The sequence below is a fragment of the Diorhabda sublineata genome, chromosome 3, assembly GCF_026230105.1.
Source record: "Diorhabda sublineata isolate icDioSubl1.1 chromosome 3, icDioSubl1.1, whole genome shotgun sequence".
Lineage (NCBI taxonomy): Eukaryota > Metazoa > Arthropoda > Insecta > Coleoptera > Chrysomelidae > Diorhabda > Diorhabda sublineata.
Window position 1 is genome coordinate 25,846,099 of NC_079476.1, and position 15,193 is coordinate 25,861,291.

Sequence of the window (15,193 nt, forward strand, 5' to 3'; positions counted from 1 at the left end):
TTTGGAATTGAAAACCTGTTTTTTAACAGAAATTGATGCTAAGGAGCCATGTTTTGGCAGATTTTGACGAGAAAAAGCCATTTTTTGACAGAATTCGATAAGCAAACGCCTTTTTTTGACATAATTTGGAAGTGAAAATCCATTTTTGACAGATATAGATGTTAAAAAGCCATTTTTTGCAAAATTTGATGAGAAAAAGCCATTTTTTGCCAGAATTCGATAAGCAAACGCCTTTTTTTGACATAATTTGGAAGTAAAAATCCGTTTTTGACAGATATCGATGTTAAGAAGCTATTTTTTTGCCAAAATTCGATAAGCAAACGCCTTGTTTTGACATAATTTGGAAGTGAAAATCCATTTTTGACAGATATCGATGTTAAGAAGCCATTTTTTTGCAGAATTTGATAAGAAAAAGGCATTTTTTGACAGATTTCAAAAAGCAAATGCCTTTTTTTCACATAATTTGGAAGTGAAAATCCATTTTTGACAGATATCGATGTTAAGAAGCCATTTTTTTTGCAGAATTTTATAAGAAAAAGTCATTTTTTTGCCAGAATTCGATAAGCAAACGCCTTTTTTTTGACATAATTTGGAAGTGAAAATCCATTTTTGACAGATATCGATGTTAAGAAGCCATTTTTTGCAAAATTTGATAAGAAAAAGCCATTTTTTGCCAGAATTCGATAAGCAAACGCCTTTTTTTGACATAATTTGGAAGTGAAAATCCATTTTTGACAGATATAGATGTTAAGAAGCCATTTTTTTGCAGAATTTTATAAGAAAAAGTCATTTTTTTGCCAGAATTCGATAAGCAAACGCCTTTTTTTTGACATAATTCGGAAGTGAAAATCCATTTTTGACAGATATCGATGTTAAGAAACCATTTTTTGCAAAATTTGATAAGAAAAAGCCATTTTTTGCCAGAATTCGATAAGCAAACGCCTTTTTTTGACATAATTTGGAAGTGAAAATCCATTTTTCACAGATATCGATGTTAAGCCATTTGTTTGCAGAATTTTGATAAGCAAAACCCTTTTTGACAGAAATCGATGTTAAGAAGGCACTTGAGCTCTGTTTGCCACGGGAATATACAACGCTCTAGTATTGTCAATGTCTATTCGAGTAATTTCTGTCGAGTCGACTTTATTCTGGGAAAAAAATTAACGCATTATCAAAAAAAAATAATACGCTGCTCGAAGGGCCAATAAATATGAACCAGTATTTGAGAAGTTTACCAATTTTTGGGATACTATACTATTTGACACAGTTTTTGTACCCACGGTGATTGTAATAACGAAAAAAAAATTGTCACGTCTGGTTTTGGAAATACTATACTTTAGCTTCAGCGACACATCTTCATCGACATTAAATTTCAATTCGGCGAGCACCTTCTTGGAGTCTGAAAACACGAAAAAATCGCTGGGAGCCAGATCTGAAGAATATCGAAACAATTAGAAGTCTAATTCATGAAATTTCATAGCTTTTTGACATTGTGAATTCTCTTGATGAAACTTCAGTTTTATCTTTTTTATATGGGGCCGTTTTTTTCGCGTTTTGTCCTACGAACCCTGAAATAGCTCTACGTAATAATCGGAAACAAGTTGCACTTCAGTCTCGTCGAAACCAGCCTAACAACGTTCCTAGCGTCAGCAGTTTGTTATTTTATGGATAAACCTCGTATATGCCATTTCGTGTTTTTGAAAATTCAAGTGAAAGGTTTTGAACATCAATTTTCAATATATATCTAATCAATTCATACAGTATTGATTGAAAAAAATATGTTTTTTCCGCAGATATTGTTTGTACCACCAATTAAGTCAATCGTCATGTATCGCACGTGTTTTACTTTGTTGTTATCGAATATTTTCTCGAGAAATTACAATGAAATTTTCCGATTGTTGACGCGTTTAAAAGAACGTTAACAGGAGATGTTTTTCCAACGTAGTTCAAAGACCATTCATCATAGTTTTCTTTTTGATATCAATGTTTTTTATTGGTTGCTGGTTTTACAACACACCAAATATTTCAATGGCAGTTATTTCCCCTAAAATCATAATTCTACGTTGTTAATATGTTCGCGTAACCGAAGACCACGTAAACTGATGAATTTCCACTCCATCTTTTGAGTCATTTGTGTAATATTCGTCATTTAAAGATGCGATTTAAGGATTTAAAGAAAAGAGGTTTTGATTTGTGGTTGCACCCATACAAAATTCATTTGGTGCAAGAATTGAAGCCTCAGCACATCGCACTTGGGTAATCACCCTCCGTATTCACCAGATCTGACTCCGGCGACTTTTTCCTGTTATCTAACCTTAAATTTCCACTTGTAGGAGAAAGAAAATGGTATTTCAAAGGTTATGGCATCGGTTAAAAGGAGATTACGTTAAAAATGAGAAATGATTATAGAAAAAAGTATCTCGGTCTTTTTTTAGGTGAAAAACTTTCCTATATCATCAAAGTAATTGAAGTAACTCACTTTAATATCCTCACTTTTTACTTTGGAAGCTTCCAATGTTATAATAAAATCCAAATCTTCGATCGGAGATATTTCCGAAGAACTCAATTTGAACAAAATCCTATCTTCGATTTCTTTCAATTCTTGTTTCATCGTCGCAATACTAACGACGATCTGACTTCTCTGTTCTTCCAGATCCGGCCTTTCTTGCATCACCACCAAAGCCAGTAACTGATCTTGCAACCCCCTTAAACGCGATTAAATTCATAAAAAATCGTCACAATCAATTTATCAAATGTCTTACGTGGATACCACCGTGAAATTTACTATGAGAACTTTTATAGAAATCTCGGGCGTGTAATGGGGATTTGGTAGTTTAGTTGTAATGTAAAGTTTGAAATTCGAATCGTACGGTACGACGACGTCTCCCAATTTAATCACCAAAGTACCGCTTTGCATAAAAACTTGATGGAGCAGTACCGGATCCAGAGCTGGATCAAGTTCAGTTCCAACGTTTTCAATGAGTACAGCTTTACCGAAACGTATCGACGATTCCATGGTACGCATCAAATCTTTATCGGCGAGCTTGCAAATGGAAAGTCCCATATTTTTCCCCTAAAAATACGACAATTAACCAAATGGTGGTCATAGATTTCGATGGATATACCATATTTTTGACCCATTTATTCGCTTGTCCCTGGGGGTCGATGAAAAGGGGCCACCTACGTGAACAAGATACCAAAACGGCGTTTTCTGTCGATAGGTAATCTCTGGGTAAACCGTCCAATTGCCATAATCGAATCTGTACTGGTTCACCTAATATCGATACTGGATTACAGTTAGGGGTGAAAGGGATCTCGTAAAACGTTATTTTCTCCATCCAACTTGAAAATAATTCACGTCTGAAAGGATTTATATATCGGGTCTTAAAAATGTTAAACAGATACTTAATTTACAGCAAAATTTTCATATACAATAATTTATTGCCTTTAAAGTGTTGTTTTGGACTTCCTGTATACGAATAAACTATATAGGATGCTGATTTTGTTGAAAATCAACATCATGAATGGACTTGACGACATGTCTTTCACTGATCTGATGTACTATGCGATAAAATGCCTTACAATCTCCGCTGGTTACTGGAAACTCGTTTTATATAGACTATCATCGTATTCTAGAAAATTCGTTTGCTGGAAATCTCGAATTTGTCGTAAGAACCTTCTCAGATAGGTCACAAAACCGTAACAGGACCAGCTTTACGATCTATGTCAGTGAGCGAGTTCATATCATTACGCATTCTCTCCAACTTCTTCGTGGTTTTTGTCTTTTCCCTTGTGGTGTCCACTTTAGGTCCTATTCTTTGGCAAATGTGCGTGGGATTCTCTTCATCTCCATTCTGTCATTTCTCAGCCTGTTTCCTCTAGATTTGACTTCTGCAGAAGTCCATTTGGGTCATCATTGTGGTGTGTGATTTTCAAGGTATGGTTTCCATTGATTGAAGGCCCTTCAACTTCAATCAGCAAGGTGATTCCGAAACAACACAATTTCTCATGATCTTCGCCAAAAATCTGATTCAGATCTAATTCGTTGGTGATTTGCGCCAAGATATTTCAATTATACGATTCGTTAAACATTTTTTTACAACGAAACCTTCTAAGCGGCAGTCAACGCGTTAAAAATACCCAAAAACTTTTACGAAACAGTTAGATGCTTAGATTGATTTAATCCACTGATGTTTGGTTGGTTTAGTTAACTTAGAACAAAGACAACGTACTTCGGTTATTCGATACCTACAATTTATATATAAATACCTGTAAGAATCCGTAAAAGGTGTTAAATAAGCTACACAACCGGAACATATCAAAATATCTCCGGTTACATTCACTACATTGGCTTCTATATTGTCGATGGTTTGTAGCCATCGAATTTTCTCTTCGGCTAAACCGCCGATCAATCTCATTGCCCTGTTCATCCTATCCTCGCAAAAACTGATGTTCGCTTCTTTTTCTTCTTTAAAAGCTATTTTCGTCGCCAAAGCTTGCTGTAGTTGTTCCAATCCTTCCAGTACTTCTTTCATCTTAGCTTTAGCTTCGGCCAGGGCGCGTTCTGTAGCTTCCAAATCGGCTTTAGCTTGAGCCAGAGCCGCTTTTTTCGGCGCCACGGATTTATTAACGAAATAATATTTATACATGGCGTGGATCCACATACAAAGAGACGTACAAGCTTTCGATATCTACGAAAAACCGGAGTTGTCAAATCTCGATTTTAAATAAGGAAGAAATATCGATGTACCTTCGCTATTTTGGCGGGGGTAAATAGGGGATCTTCTACGTATTTTTTCAATTTCTCAATCATGTCCTCCGTAATGGAATCCTTATCGAAATTCATTAAACCGACTAAAAACGCTTGTGGATCGGAAAGCATGTTCCTACCGGGTTCCCAATAATCCAAAAGTTTCTCGCCCGGTTTGAATCCAGGTATCTGTCCGCAAAATTTTTAAAATCAGGAATACGTTTCACCGGAAAAGTAACGCAACACATATTAAAAATGGCAACATCGCTTTTGAAATAAACCGCCCCCGAGAAACACGTGGTTTCCTCGGCGTGGGATCTCGGTAACGGTAACGGAACAAATATACATTCATTGACAAAACGTGATTCGTGTTTCCGGTTCGTCTCATAAACAACACAAAATAATTCCTTCCCGGGGGTATTCTGCACCTGTACATCCTCTAACGTTCGAAAGCCTGGAGGTCCACGGTGATAACACCCCCCACCACTAGGATATCCTGTACATCCTCTAACGTTCGAAAGCCTGGAGGTCCACGGTGATAACACCCCCCACCACTAGGATATCCTGTACATCCTTTAACGTTCGAAAGCCTTGAGGTCCACGGGGATGACACCCGCCACCACTAGGATATCCTGTACATCCTCTAACGTTCGAAAGCCTGGAGGTCCACGGGGATTACACCCGCCACCACTAGGATATCCTGTACATCCTCTAACGTTCGAAAGCCTGGAGGTCCACGGGGATAACACCCACCACCACTAGGATATCCTGTACATCCTCTAACGTTCGAAAGCCTTGGGGTCCACGGGGATTACACCCGCCACCACTAGGATTTCCTGTACATCCTCTAACGTTCGAAAGCCTGGAGGTCCACGATGATAACACCCCCCACCACTAGGATATCCTGTACATTCTCTAACGTTCGAAAGCCTGGAGGTCCACGGTGATAACACCCCCCACCACTAGGATATCCTGTACATCCTCTAACGTTCGAAAGCCTGGAGGTCCACGGGGATGACACCCGCCACCACTAGGATATCCTGTACATCCTCTAACGTTCGAAAGCCTGGAGGTCCACGGGGATTACACCCGCCACCACTAGGATATCCTGTATATCCTCTAACGTTCGAAAGCCTGGAGGTCCACGGGGATGACACCCGCCACCACTAGGATATCCTGTACATCCTCTAACGTTCGAAAGCCTGGAGGTCCACGGGGATTACACCCGCCACCACTAGGATATCCTGTACATCCTCTAACGTTCGAAAGCCTGGAGGTCCAGGGGGATAACACCCGCCACCACTAGGATATCCTGTACATTCTCTAACGTTCGAAAGCCTGGAGGTCCACGGTGATAACACCCCCCACCACTAGGATATCCTGTACATTCTCTAACGTTCGAAAGCCTGGAGGTCCACGGTGATAACACCCCCCACCACTAGGATATCCTGTACATCCTCTAACGTTCGAAAGCCTGGAGGTCCACGGGGATGACACCCGCCACCACTAGGATATCCTGTACATCCTCTAACGTTCGAAAGCCTGGAGGTCCACGGTGATAACACCCCCCACCACTAGGATATCCTGTACATTCTCTAACGTTCGAAAGCCTGGAGGTCCACGGTGATAACACCCCCCACCACTAGGATATCCTGTACATCCTCTAACGTTCGAAAGCCTGGAGGTCCACGGGGATGACACCCGCCACCACTAGGATATCCTGTACATCCTCTAACGTTCGAAAGCCTGGAGGTCCACGGGGATTACACCCGCCACCACTAGGATATCCTGTACATCCTCTAATGTTCGAAAGCCTGGAGGTCCACGGGGATTACACCAGCCACCACTAGGATATCCTGTACATCCTCTAACGTTCGAAAGCCTGGAGGTCCACGGGGATTACACCCGCCACCACTAGGATATCCTGTACATCCTCTAACGTTCGAAAGCCAGGAGGTCCACGGTGATAACACCCCCCACCACTAGGATATCCTGTACATCCTCTAACGTTCGAAAGCCTTGAGGTCCACGGGGATGACACCCGCCACCACTAGGATATCCTGTACATCCTCTAACGTTCGAAAGTCTTGAGGTCCACGGGGATGACACCCGCCACCACTAGGATATCCTGTACATCCTCTAACGTTCGAAAGCCTGGAGGTCCACGGGGATTACACCCGCCACCACTAGGATATCCTGTACATCCTCTAACGTTCGAAAGCCTTGGGGTCCACGGGGATTACACCCGCCACCACTAGGATATCCTGTACATCCTCTAACGTTCGAAAGCCTGGAGGTCCACGGGGATAACACCCGCCACCACTAGGATATCCTGTACATCCTCTAACGTTCGAAAGCCAGGAGGTCCACGGTGATAACACCCCCCACCACTAGGATATCCTGTACATCCTCTAACGTTCGAAAGCCAGGAGGTCCACGGTGATAACACCCCCCACCACTAGGATATCCTGTACATCCTCTAACGTTCGAAAGCCTTGAGGTCCACGGGGATGACACCCGCCACCACTAGGATATCCTGTACATCCTCTAACGTTCGAAAGCCTTGGGGTCCACGGGGATGACACCCGCCACCACTAGGATATCCTGTACATCCTCTAACATTCGAAAGCCTGGAGGTCCCGGGGATTACACCCGCCACCACTAGGACATTCTGTGCAGAGACAGTCCGATAGGAGCTGGCGATTCTCGGTGCACCTTGTCTCAGTATTTCTTTATTCTCAGGGCGCCTTAGCTATACAGAAGATTTGATTGAGTCGTCGCCATTAGCAGCCTTCGTTTCTTCGGTCATGGTGCGTTAATATTTGGACCAGAAAGACATCTCCGTATCTGAGGTAGCTCCGAAATACTTTATTTCGCACGTAGACTCAATTTCGTCGGAGACGATCTCAATGGACAATCTTATTTGTATTCGTTTCGTTGTGAGCAACACAGCTCAGGTTTTTCCGTAGCGAGTTGATCTGTCATCCATGTTCAATTTAATCTGCTGCGCCAATTCTACATATTTTTGTGTAATCACAACTATCAAATCATCGGTATAAGCAACGAGAAGCGCGTCAAGAAGCAGCTCCAGTCTAAGCATGGCATCCCATAGACTATTCGCCTATTTGTTAGGTTTAATCCCCCACCATTTGGGTCAAATAGTCTTGGATCTCGAAGTGCTTCTTAATGTCCATCCACCTGGCCGAATTGAAGACGTTCCTAATGTCTAACGTTGCTAGCAATGCGATTGGTCGCACAGCGTGGCAGTGTCAGTCTAGTTCCACGATTTTCTGGACTACTCTGTGAAAAATCGATCGTACCATCTGAAAGAAACGAAATATACCACCAAGATAGTTACCGAGAGCACCACGAACGACTGAAGCAACAAAAGAATTTCTCGGGAGCGACTGAAGCAACAAAATCTGTTATCAAGGTACAAATTATAGACCGAGTCCGGAACGTGACCCCCCGAAATGGCCCCCGCGGCTTAGCACCCGCAAGAGTAGCTGACGCTGCTCCTCAACTGACCAAGGAAGACCGTACAGCTCTAGGTTAAGATTCGCGCGGTAATATGCGAACTGGGATGTTCAAGATTGGGATAATTTAATTTTTAGAGACAAGTCTAAATTAATGTTAAATAAAAAGTCGTTTCTTATGCTTTGGGCATGAGTACCTCCAAGGGGCAAATATTGTAGTTTTAGATTGGCCTAGACAGAGTCCGGATTAAATCCTATTGAGCACAGAAGGATGTGATCTAAGATCAAAAGTGCTGGTGATGCGATACTTTTTTGGGGAAAGTGTAGTTGAAATTTGTTTCATATTTCGTACTAACTTTGTTTGGTTTGATATTTTTTACGATACATATGGCTTCTATAACGTACACGACCCCGGCTGGTGGTCTCTTCATCGATCTCACTTCGATTATATCGTTTTTATTCAGAGCTTTTAAGCTGTTTTCCGCTTCAATTAGAGCCGGTAACGCTTCGTCTGTATAAAAAAAATCGTATTCATTTAACGAAAACTATAGTTTACAGAGAAAGATACAGAGCTAAGAGAAAGACTACAGTGTCAAAGGCATTCGCGGAATCAAGTTTTGTAACACCATTTATATTTTTTTGAACACCAAATTGTTTTACGAAATTTATTGAATGTTTTTTTTAAGTATTTCAGAACTTTTTCGTTAAATACTTTTTGAAATCTTCTAGATTAACCAAAAATTCAAAAATTAAGTGCCCAAATACATTTTTTTTTCTTGATTTTGAATAAAATTCCGTCTTCAGCTATGCTAGTTGTGTTAGAGTTGACGCCAGTCGTCAAAACCATCAAAAACATAAAATAGTGAGATTAAATTCCATTTGAAATTTACGCAGACCGTGAAGCCGGTCCTGTTCTATTAAGGTCTACTAAGTTCAAGTTTGGCGAATGCGCTGTATACTTTTCCTATTTATTCAAAGTTTACATTTTGTATTCCGGGGCCTTTTGGTTTGTTTCTGATAAATTAGTGATTTCCGGGAAACCGAAGATTCTAGAAAGTGATGATACTGTATATAAAACGAGTCTCTAGCAACAGTTATTCGTCGTTATTAAAATAAATGAGCGGGAAAACATGTTTACAAGCGCGGAAGTCGTCGTTCTGTATTTTACTGACCGCTATCGCTGATCTATGACTACTCGATTAAAACTCGTGGCAGTTTCACGTTCCATGTGTGACAACGGTGTCAATTATGAGAAAGTTTATGATTAAAGAGAGAAAAGATATTGAAGAAAATAAATTTGAACTACAAAGCAACAGTTCAGAATCGAAGAAAAGCCTATTGAAGTAGGAAACTTCCCGAGCAACTCAAATTATATTCGTACCTAAATCCCTTTGAGCATCCTCGGCTATATTCTGCGTGTGATAGGCCTTTTCGGAAGCGGCCTGTTCTTCTTTTTCCACAATTACCTTAGTTTCTTCGGCTATAACCTGGAATTTTATCGTCATGATTATTTCGTTACGATATTTCGAGATAAATGTCGTACGGTATCAGCTGCTATTTTCGTAATCATAATATCTGCGTCTCGGGCCGCTATTTCCAATAACGGTTTCATTTCCTTCAATTGCACTTGAAGTACTTTAACTTCTTCGGCGGTACTTTGAAGTTTACTCAATCCTGAAATGTTAAATTTGCAGCAGGTCAACTTTATAATATCATAACTTAACTTTTTCGATTTTCATTTCTAAATTTTCTATTTAGAATCTCACCTGTTTTGAGCCGTCCCACGCCTTGTGTCAACGACCCCTTCTTCTTATTCATCAACTCCGTGTAACTCGATAAAAGTTCCAAATATGACGTAGGCGTTACGTAATTATGACGCGACAACTCAATTTCGAACCTGCGGCTAGCTTCGACTACGCTGGCGTGCATGTATTGAAATACCATGACGATTCCGTTCAAAGTACGTTCAGAGACGTCGAAATCTTCAACTTCTTTCAAAAATCGTAAAGCCACTGACTGTATAGGAAAAATATTTCAATGACAAATTTTCTTACTCTAAATTCAATTTGGTCAGCTCGATCTCCTGATCTGACGCTATTAGACTTCTTTAAGTGGGGATATTGTATGAAAAAAAAAAAATAAAATTTAGATGACGATTCACGCTTGTGATTAGATTAATCACGCCTCACATGTTGAGTAACCTTACAAGACATTTCTACGAAGGTTGGCAACACTTTTTGAGTACGTTTTTTATTAAAACTGTCAAACTTCATAATGTCAATGTCACACTTGACATAATCACGTCGGTGTTGCCATATAACAAAACTTAAATAGTATTTAGACATCTTGTACATCGACATGACATGACATGTTTGTCAAAGTTGCTTGAGAGTTGTTTGGAAAATTTTCAACTTTACAGTCAAAGATTGGTATAGGACATTGTACTTGATTGATGTTTGAAGAATCTAAAAGCATACAGGGCGTTTTTTCCACACGAATTCATTCCATTTGGTTGTTTCACATCGTATAATTTGATCAAAAAAACCGACAACATTAAAACTAAGGAAATATGACAACGTTGGGAATAGAATAGAATACTTCATGATCATTAGTCATGTCCAAAGAATACGTGGGTAAAACGAATATTGGAATTAGAGGAGACGTAGACCAATTCTGAGATGGGAAGCATGTATTGGATCATAAAGACGTGAGATTAGAGGTCTGGAATGGAGAGTGGAGATCAAAAAAATCCAACTCCTCTACACGTAGATGCGTTAATCTAACCTGTAAAGCGGTATCCGGCCAAGGACTAAACCAATCAATAGTGCAATTATTAACCAAAGCTGGAAACTGACGCAATCTAGCTCGAAATATTTCACCAATCGGGCTGAAAAGATTAAAAACCCGATTGAATAAAACCGATAAAAAATTACATATTACTATCACCTCATACTGATGACGTTATGAAGATTGGCTCTCACTTCTTTTTGGTACACAGCAAACAAATTCGATTTGGTAGCCGTTAAACCCAATTCCTGTACGAGTCCCTTCATATTTTGATAGATTTTGTCCAGTTCGTCTGGTTGGTAAATGTTCGGAACGTCACCAGAATTCAAGATATTATTCAAATCTTCCAGGAACGATTCGGACTTGATCTGAGATGATTTAATCGTCAGTATTTCGAATCAAAAGAAGGGAACAAGAAAATAACGTTCCGTTTTCATGGAGAGATCATGTAAACAAAATAAGATATAGTACGAAAGCTGGACATCGATCGAGTTGTAGTTTTCCTCTCCAGCTCATGATATCTTCTTTTGGCGGTTTCCCCCATGATCTTTTTTCTGGTTTTGATGTACTAAAGGCTTTCCTCTTCAGATTAGTGCCAGTTTTGTCTTTACATTTGCTTTCTAGTTCTTATATCCCTGATGTTGTCTTCTTTTGTATAGTTCATCAGTTTCCTTAGTTGGTGGGTCTCCAGCTCATGATATCTTCTTTTGGCGGCTTCCGCCATGATCTTTTTTCTGGTTTTGATGTACTAAAGTCTTCCCTCTTCAGAGTAGTGCCAGTTTTGTCTTTACAGTTGCTTTCTAGTTCTTATATCCCTGACGTTGTCTTCTTTTATATAGTTCATCAGTTTCCTTAGTTGGTGGGTCTCCAGCTCATGATATCTTCTTTTGGCGGCTTCCGCCATGATCTTTTTTCTGGTTTTGATGTACTAAAGGCTTCCCTCTTCAGAGTAGTGCCAGTTTTGTCTTTACAGTTGCTTTCTAGTTCTTATATCCCTGACGTTGTCTTCTTTTATATAGTTCATCAGTTTCCTTAGTTGGTGGGTCTCCAGCTCATGATATCTTCTTTTGGCGGCTTCCGCCATGATCTTTTTTCTGGTTTTGATGTACTAAAGGCTTCCCTCTTCAGAGTAGTGCCAGTTTTGTCTTTACAGTTGCTTTCTAGTTCTTATATCCCTGACGTTGTCTTCTTTTATATAGTTCATCAGTTTACTTAGTTGGTGGGTCTCCAGCTCATGATATCTTCTTTTGGCGGCTTCCGCCATGATCTTTTTTCTGGTTTTGATGTACTAAAGTCTTCCCTCTTCAGAGTAGTGCCAGTTTTGTCTTTACAGTTGCTTTCTAGTTCTTATATCCCTGATGTTGTCTTCTTTTGTATAGTTCATCAGTTTCCTTAGTTGGTGGGTCTCCAGCTCATGATATCTTCTTTTGTCGGTTTCTCCCACGATCTTTTTTTTTGGTTTTGATGTATAAAAGGCGTTAACTGCTTGCCTACGGTTGATATTTCGGGACTTGGAGCTTAATTCTTACAGCATGATGAGTATAATTATGGATTTTATCAGTTCCAGTTCTCTTACCAGCTGGTAACTATCAATGACCAAGCGATTTAAAGATTCCTCCATGAAAACATCTCTTCTAGAAACGTCTAAATTCGATGGTAAGGCTCCAATATCCAATGTTTCATATAAATTTAAAGTACGCCGATGGATTTAACTGAATGTTTAAGGAACGTCATTTTCTGGTCCCGAGGGTTTTCAATAACAAAAAAATTCCATCTTACTTGCGTATCGGAAAAAAGAAATACAGTTTCTCTTCTCATTAAACCGGCGTTCAACATAAGATTCTTAACGTCGTCCCGCCAATCGTTCTGACCATAAGATTTAGTCAATTCTATTTGGAAACAATTGAACTCTGCCATAAACGTCGATAATCTCGTTAAACTTTGTCTACCTTCGAAAAACAGAATATGAGACGAAAAAACGAGTTCAAATGTATAATTACCTGATCCGCCCATGCCCAATAACAAAGCGTTACCCATCGGTTGACGTATTATCCTGGAGATTCTCGAAATATGTAACATGGCGTCCAGAAATAAAACCAGTTTCATCGGTTTGGTGCTTTGCAAATTATAATCATCCAAATAATAATTCAAAGCGTTTGACAATTTCTCGAAATCCTTAATTTGTATATAGGCACCTAAAAACGTAACGATTTTCCGTTTATTCAAACCCCAAACGAAAATTGGAGAGATTTTCACCTGAACCCACGGTTGGATCTATGAAATCGCCGAACAATATGTCGTCTGTGCCTAACGCCATTTCGGGCTCTAATTCGAAATGAACGGATATTTGTTCTTTCAATAAAGAATCAAACCAAGATCTGTCTTCGTCGTTGATAAGGCGATCTTGGAATATCCGACAATTTTCGTGGTACCACAAACGAATCATCGCTTCGGGATCCTACGAAATACATAGATCGACAAAACTCTAGAAAAATCGGCGTAAATCCGACAAAACTCATAACTCTGGCAACGCTGCCGACAATGTTCGCGCTGAGTCACGTGCTCGTCGAGTAAACTCGTTTTTATAATGAATAACCGATACAAGAAACAGTTTTTTATTTTGTTATGGATTACGAAATGACGTTTAACGAATTTCAACAACAATTTCCGAACCAAATCGTTCAAAAATACGGAAGACGTACCAGAAATTCTTAAAAACGGGCTCTGTTACCGACGCGTCGCTTTATATACGACCAGTATCTGTAACAACCAATCGAAAAAACGTAAACAGTAGCGCCGGATAAGTATCCAGGAAAATGGATACGTAGACGAGTATTCGGGTAGTCTTCACTGTCCTTATCAAGGATCGCGTTTTCCGATCCCCGAACTTCAATTGAAAAAGAATTTGAAACCCTTCGCGGACAGCTTGACGCGTTTCTCCGTTGACAAGCCCCAACTTCTCTCAAATCAAATCAAATAAAAGCTGAAAGGAGAAATGGAGATGACAGGGACAAGAGGAGTGCGATGTGAAAAGACGAGATTAAGGGTGAAGAAAAATAGAAAAGATATAAAGTAAAAAATAAGTTGGACAATTTTTGAATTTAGTCGTCTTCCATCTACGTTTCCCGTGTTTTTCAGTCCATGACAAATACTTCAAATTCTTCATCTTCTTTTTCTTTATTTTTTTCTATATGGTCAACCCAATATCTATTAAATCTTCTCCCTTAATCATTTATCAGTTCATCAATTTTATCTTGTGGATCATTCTCATTATATTGTCAATATACATTAGACTATCGATGTTTATTGAGTCTTTTCCTTTATACATTCTTTTCCGTCCAATGTTTACAAATATAGAAGGTAAATAGAAGAAGAAACTGACCGAGAAAATAACGAAAATGGATGAAACGTGAACATTAAGACGTGAATAAAACTTTCACTGATTCAAAAAAAGGAAACATAACAGAAATAATAATACGATGATAATGGAAACGAAGACAAAAAAAAGAAAAGATAAATGTGGATGCTACAAGAAATAAAAAAGTAAATAGAGGCAATAAAGATGAAGATACTGATAAAGATAGACGAAGATACACTGAAATACAAAATAGGATATAATAGAAGGAAAGTAAGAGAGAAAAACGCCAATAAAAGAACAAAGAAAGGAAATACGAGATGATTGTGGACAATAGGCAAGAAAAAGTAAGTAAACGCTAAAAAACTGAGAAATAGAAAATTATAGGTAAAAAAGCGACTGAATAAGTGAATTAAGACTAAGGATATACTTAAAAAGAAAAGATGGATAATGGCGCTGATCGAATAAGCAAAAAATACGAGAGATTTCAAAAAAAATAAAGTTAATCAGAAACAACAAAAAAAAGTTTGATAATAAAAATTTACCTCGAGAGTTTCGGCCTCGAACATCAACATACCCTGGAAAACTTTACTCAAATCTCTCAAATTGAATGTGTAGTGGGTTTTGGCTGGCGTAGGTAACAATTCGTGTAGGATAGTTGTGAAAACTATCAAAGTGGAATTGAGCAAAGGATCAAAATAATCGCCGAAGCCCTCCGGAGCCCTATTCAACCAAAAACCGAGAATAGTTCCAAATATTTTCAACTGAAACATAAAATAACATTTTAACCTATCCTCGATAATTTTATTTACTTATTTTTTTTTC

The 15,193-nt window shown here is 39.2% G+C and overlaps 2 protein-coding genes across 2 annotated transcripts in view; one reads left to right on the forward strand and one right to left on the reverse strand.

Moving 5' to 3' along the window:
• Positions 1-15,193, reverse strand: part of LOC130441738 (dynein axonemal heavy chain 1-like) — a 104,389-nt gene that overhangs the window by 8,484 nt on the left and 80,712 nt on the right. Inside the window, exons 37-51 of the mRNA XM_056775521.1 lie at positions 14,914-15,132; positions 13,270-13,471; positions 13,014-13,208; positions 12,793-12,962; positions 11,173-11,381; positions 11,011-11,113; positions 9,993-10,242; positions 9,770-9,900; positions 9,608-9,713; positions 8,583-8,737; positions 4,751-4,939; positions 4,270-4,691; positions 3,126-3,360; positions 2,763-3,073; positions 2,480-2,705 (exon numbers count right to left, since the gene is read on the reverse strand). Coding sequence (XP_056631499.1) covers positions 2,480-2,705; positions 2,763-3,073; positions 3,126-3,360; positions 4,270-4,691; positions 4,751-4,939; positions 8,583-8,737; positions 9,608-9,713; positions 9,770-9,900; positions 9,993-10,242; positions 11,011-11,113; positions 11,173-11,381; positions 12,793-12,962; positions 13,014-13,208; positions 13,270-13,471; positions 14,914-15,132 — 3,123 coding nt within the window. The remainder of the gene's footprint in view (positions 1-2,479; positions 2,706-2,762; positions 3,074-3,125; positions 3,361-4,269; positions 4,692-4,750; positions 4,940-8,582; positions 8,738-9,607; positions 9,714-9,769; positions 9,901-9,992; positions 10,243-11,010; positions 11,114-11,172; positions 11,382-12,792; positions 12,963-13,013; positions 13,209-13,269; positions 13,472-14,913; positions 15,133-15,193) is intronic.
• Positions 1-15,193, forward strand: part of LOC130441383 (uncharacterized) — a 54,046-nt gene that overhangs the window by 6,628 nt on the left and 32,225 nt on the right. The window lies entirely within an intron of this gene.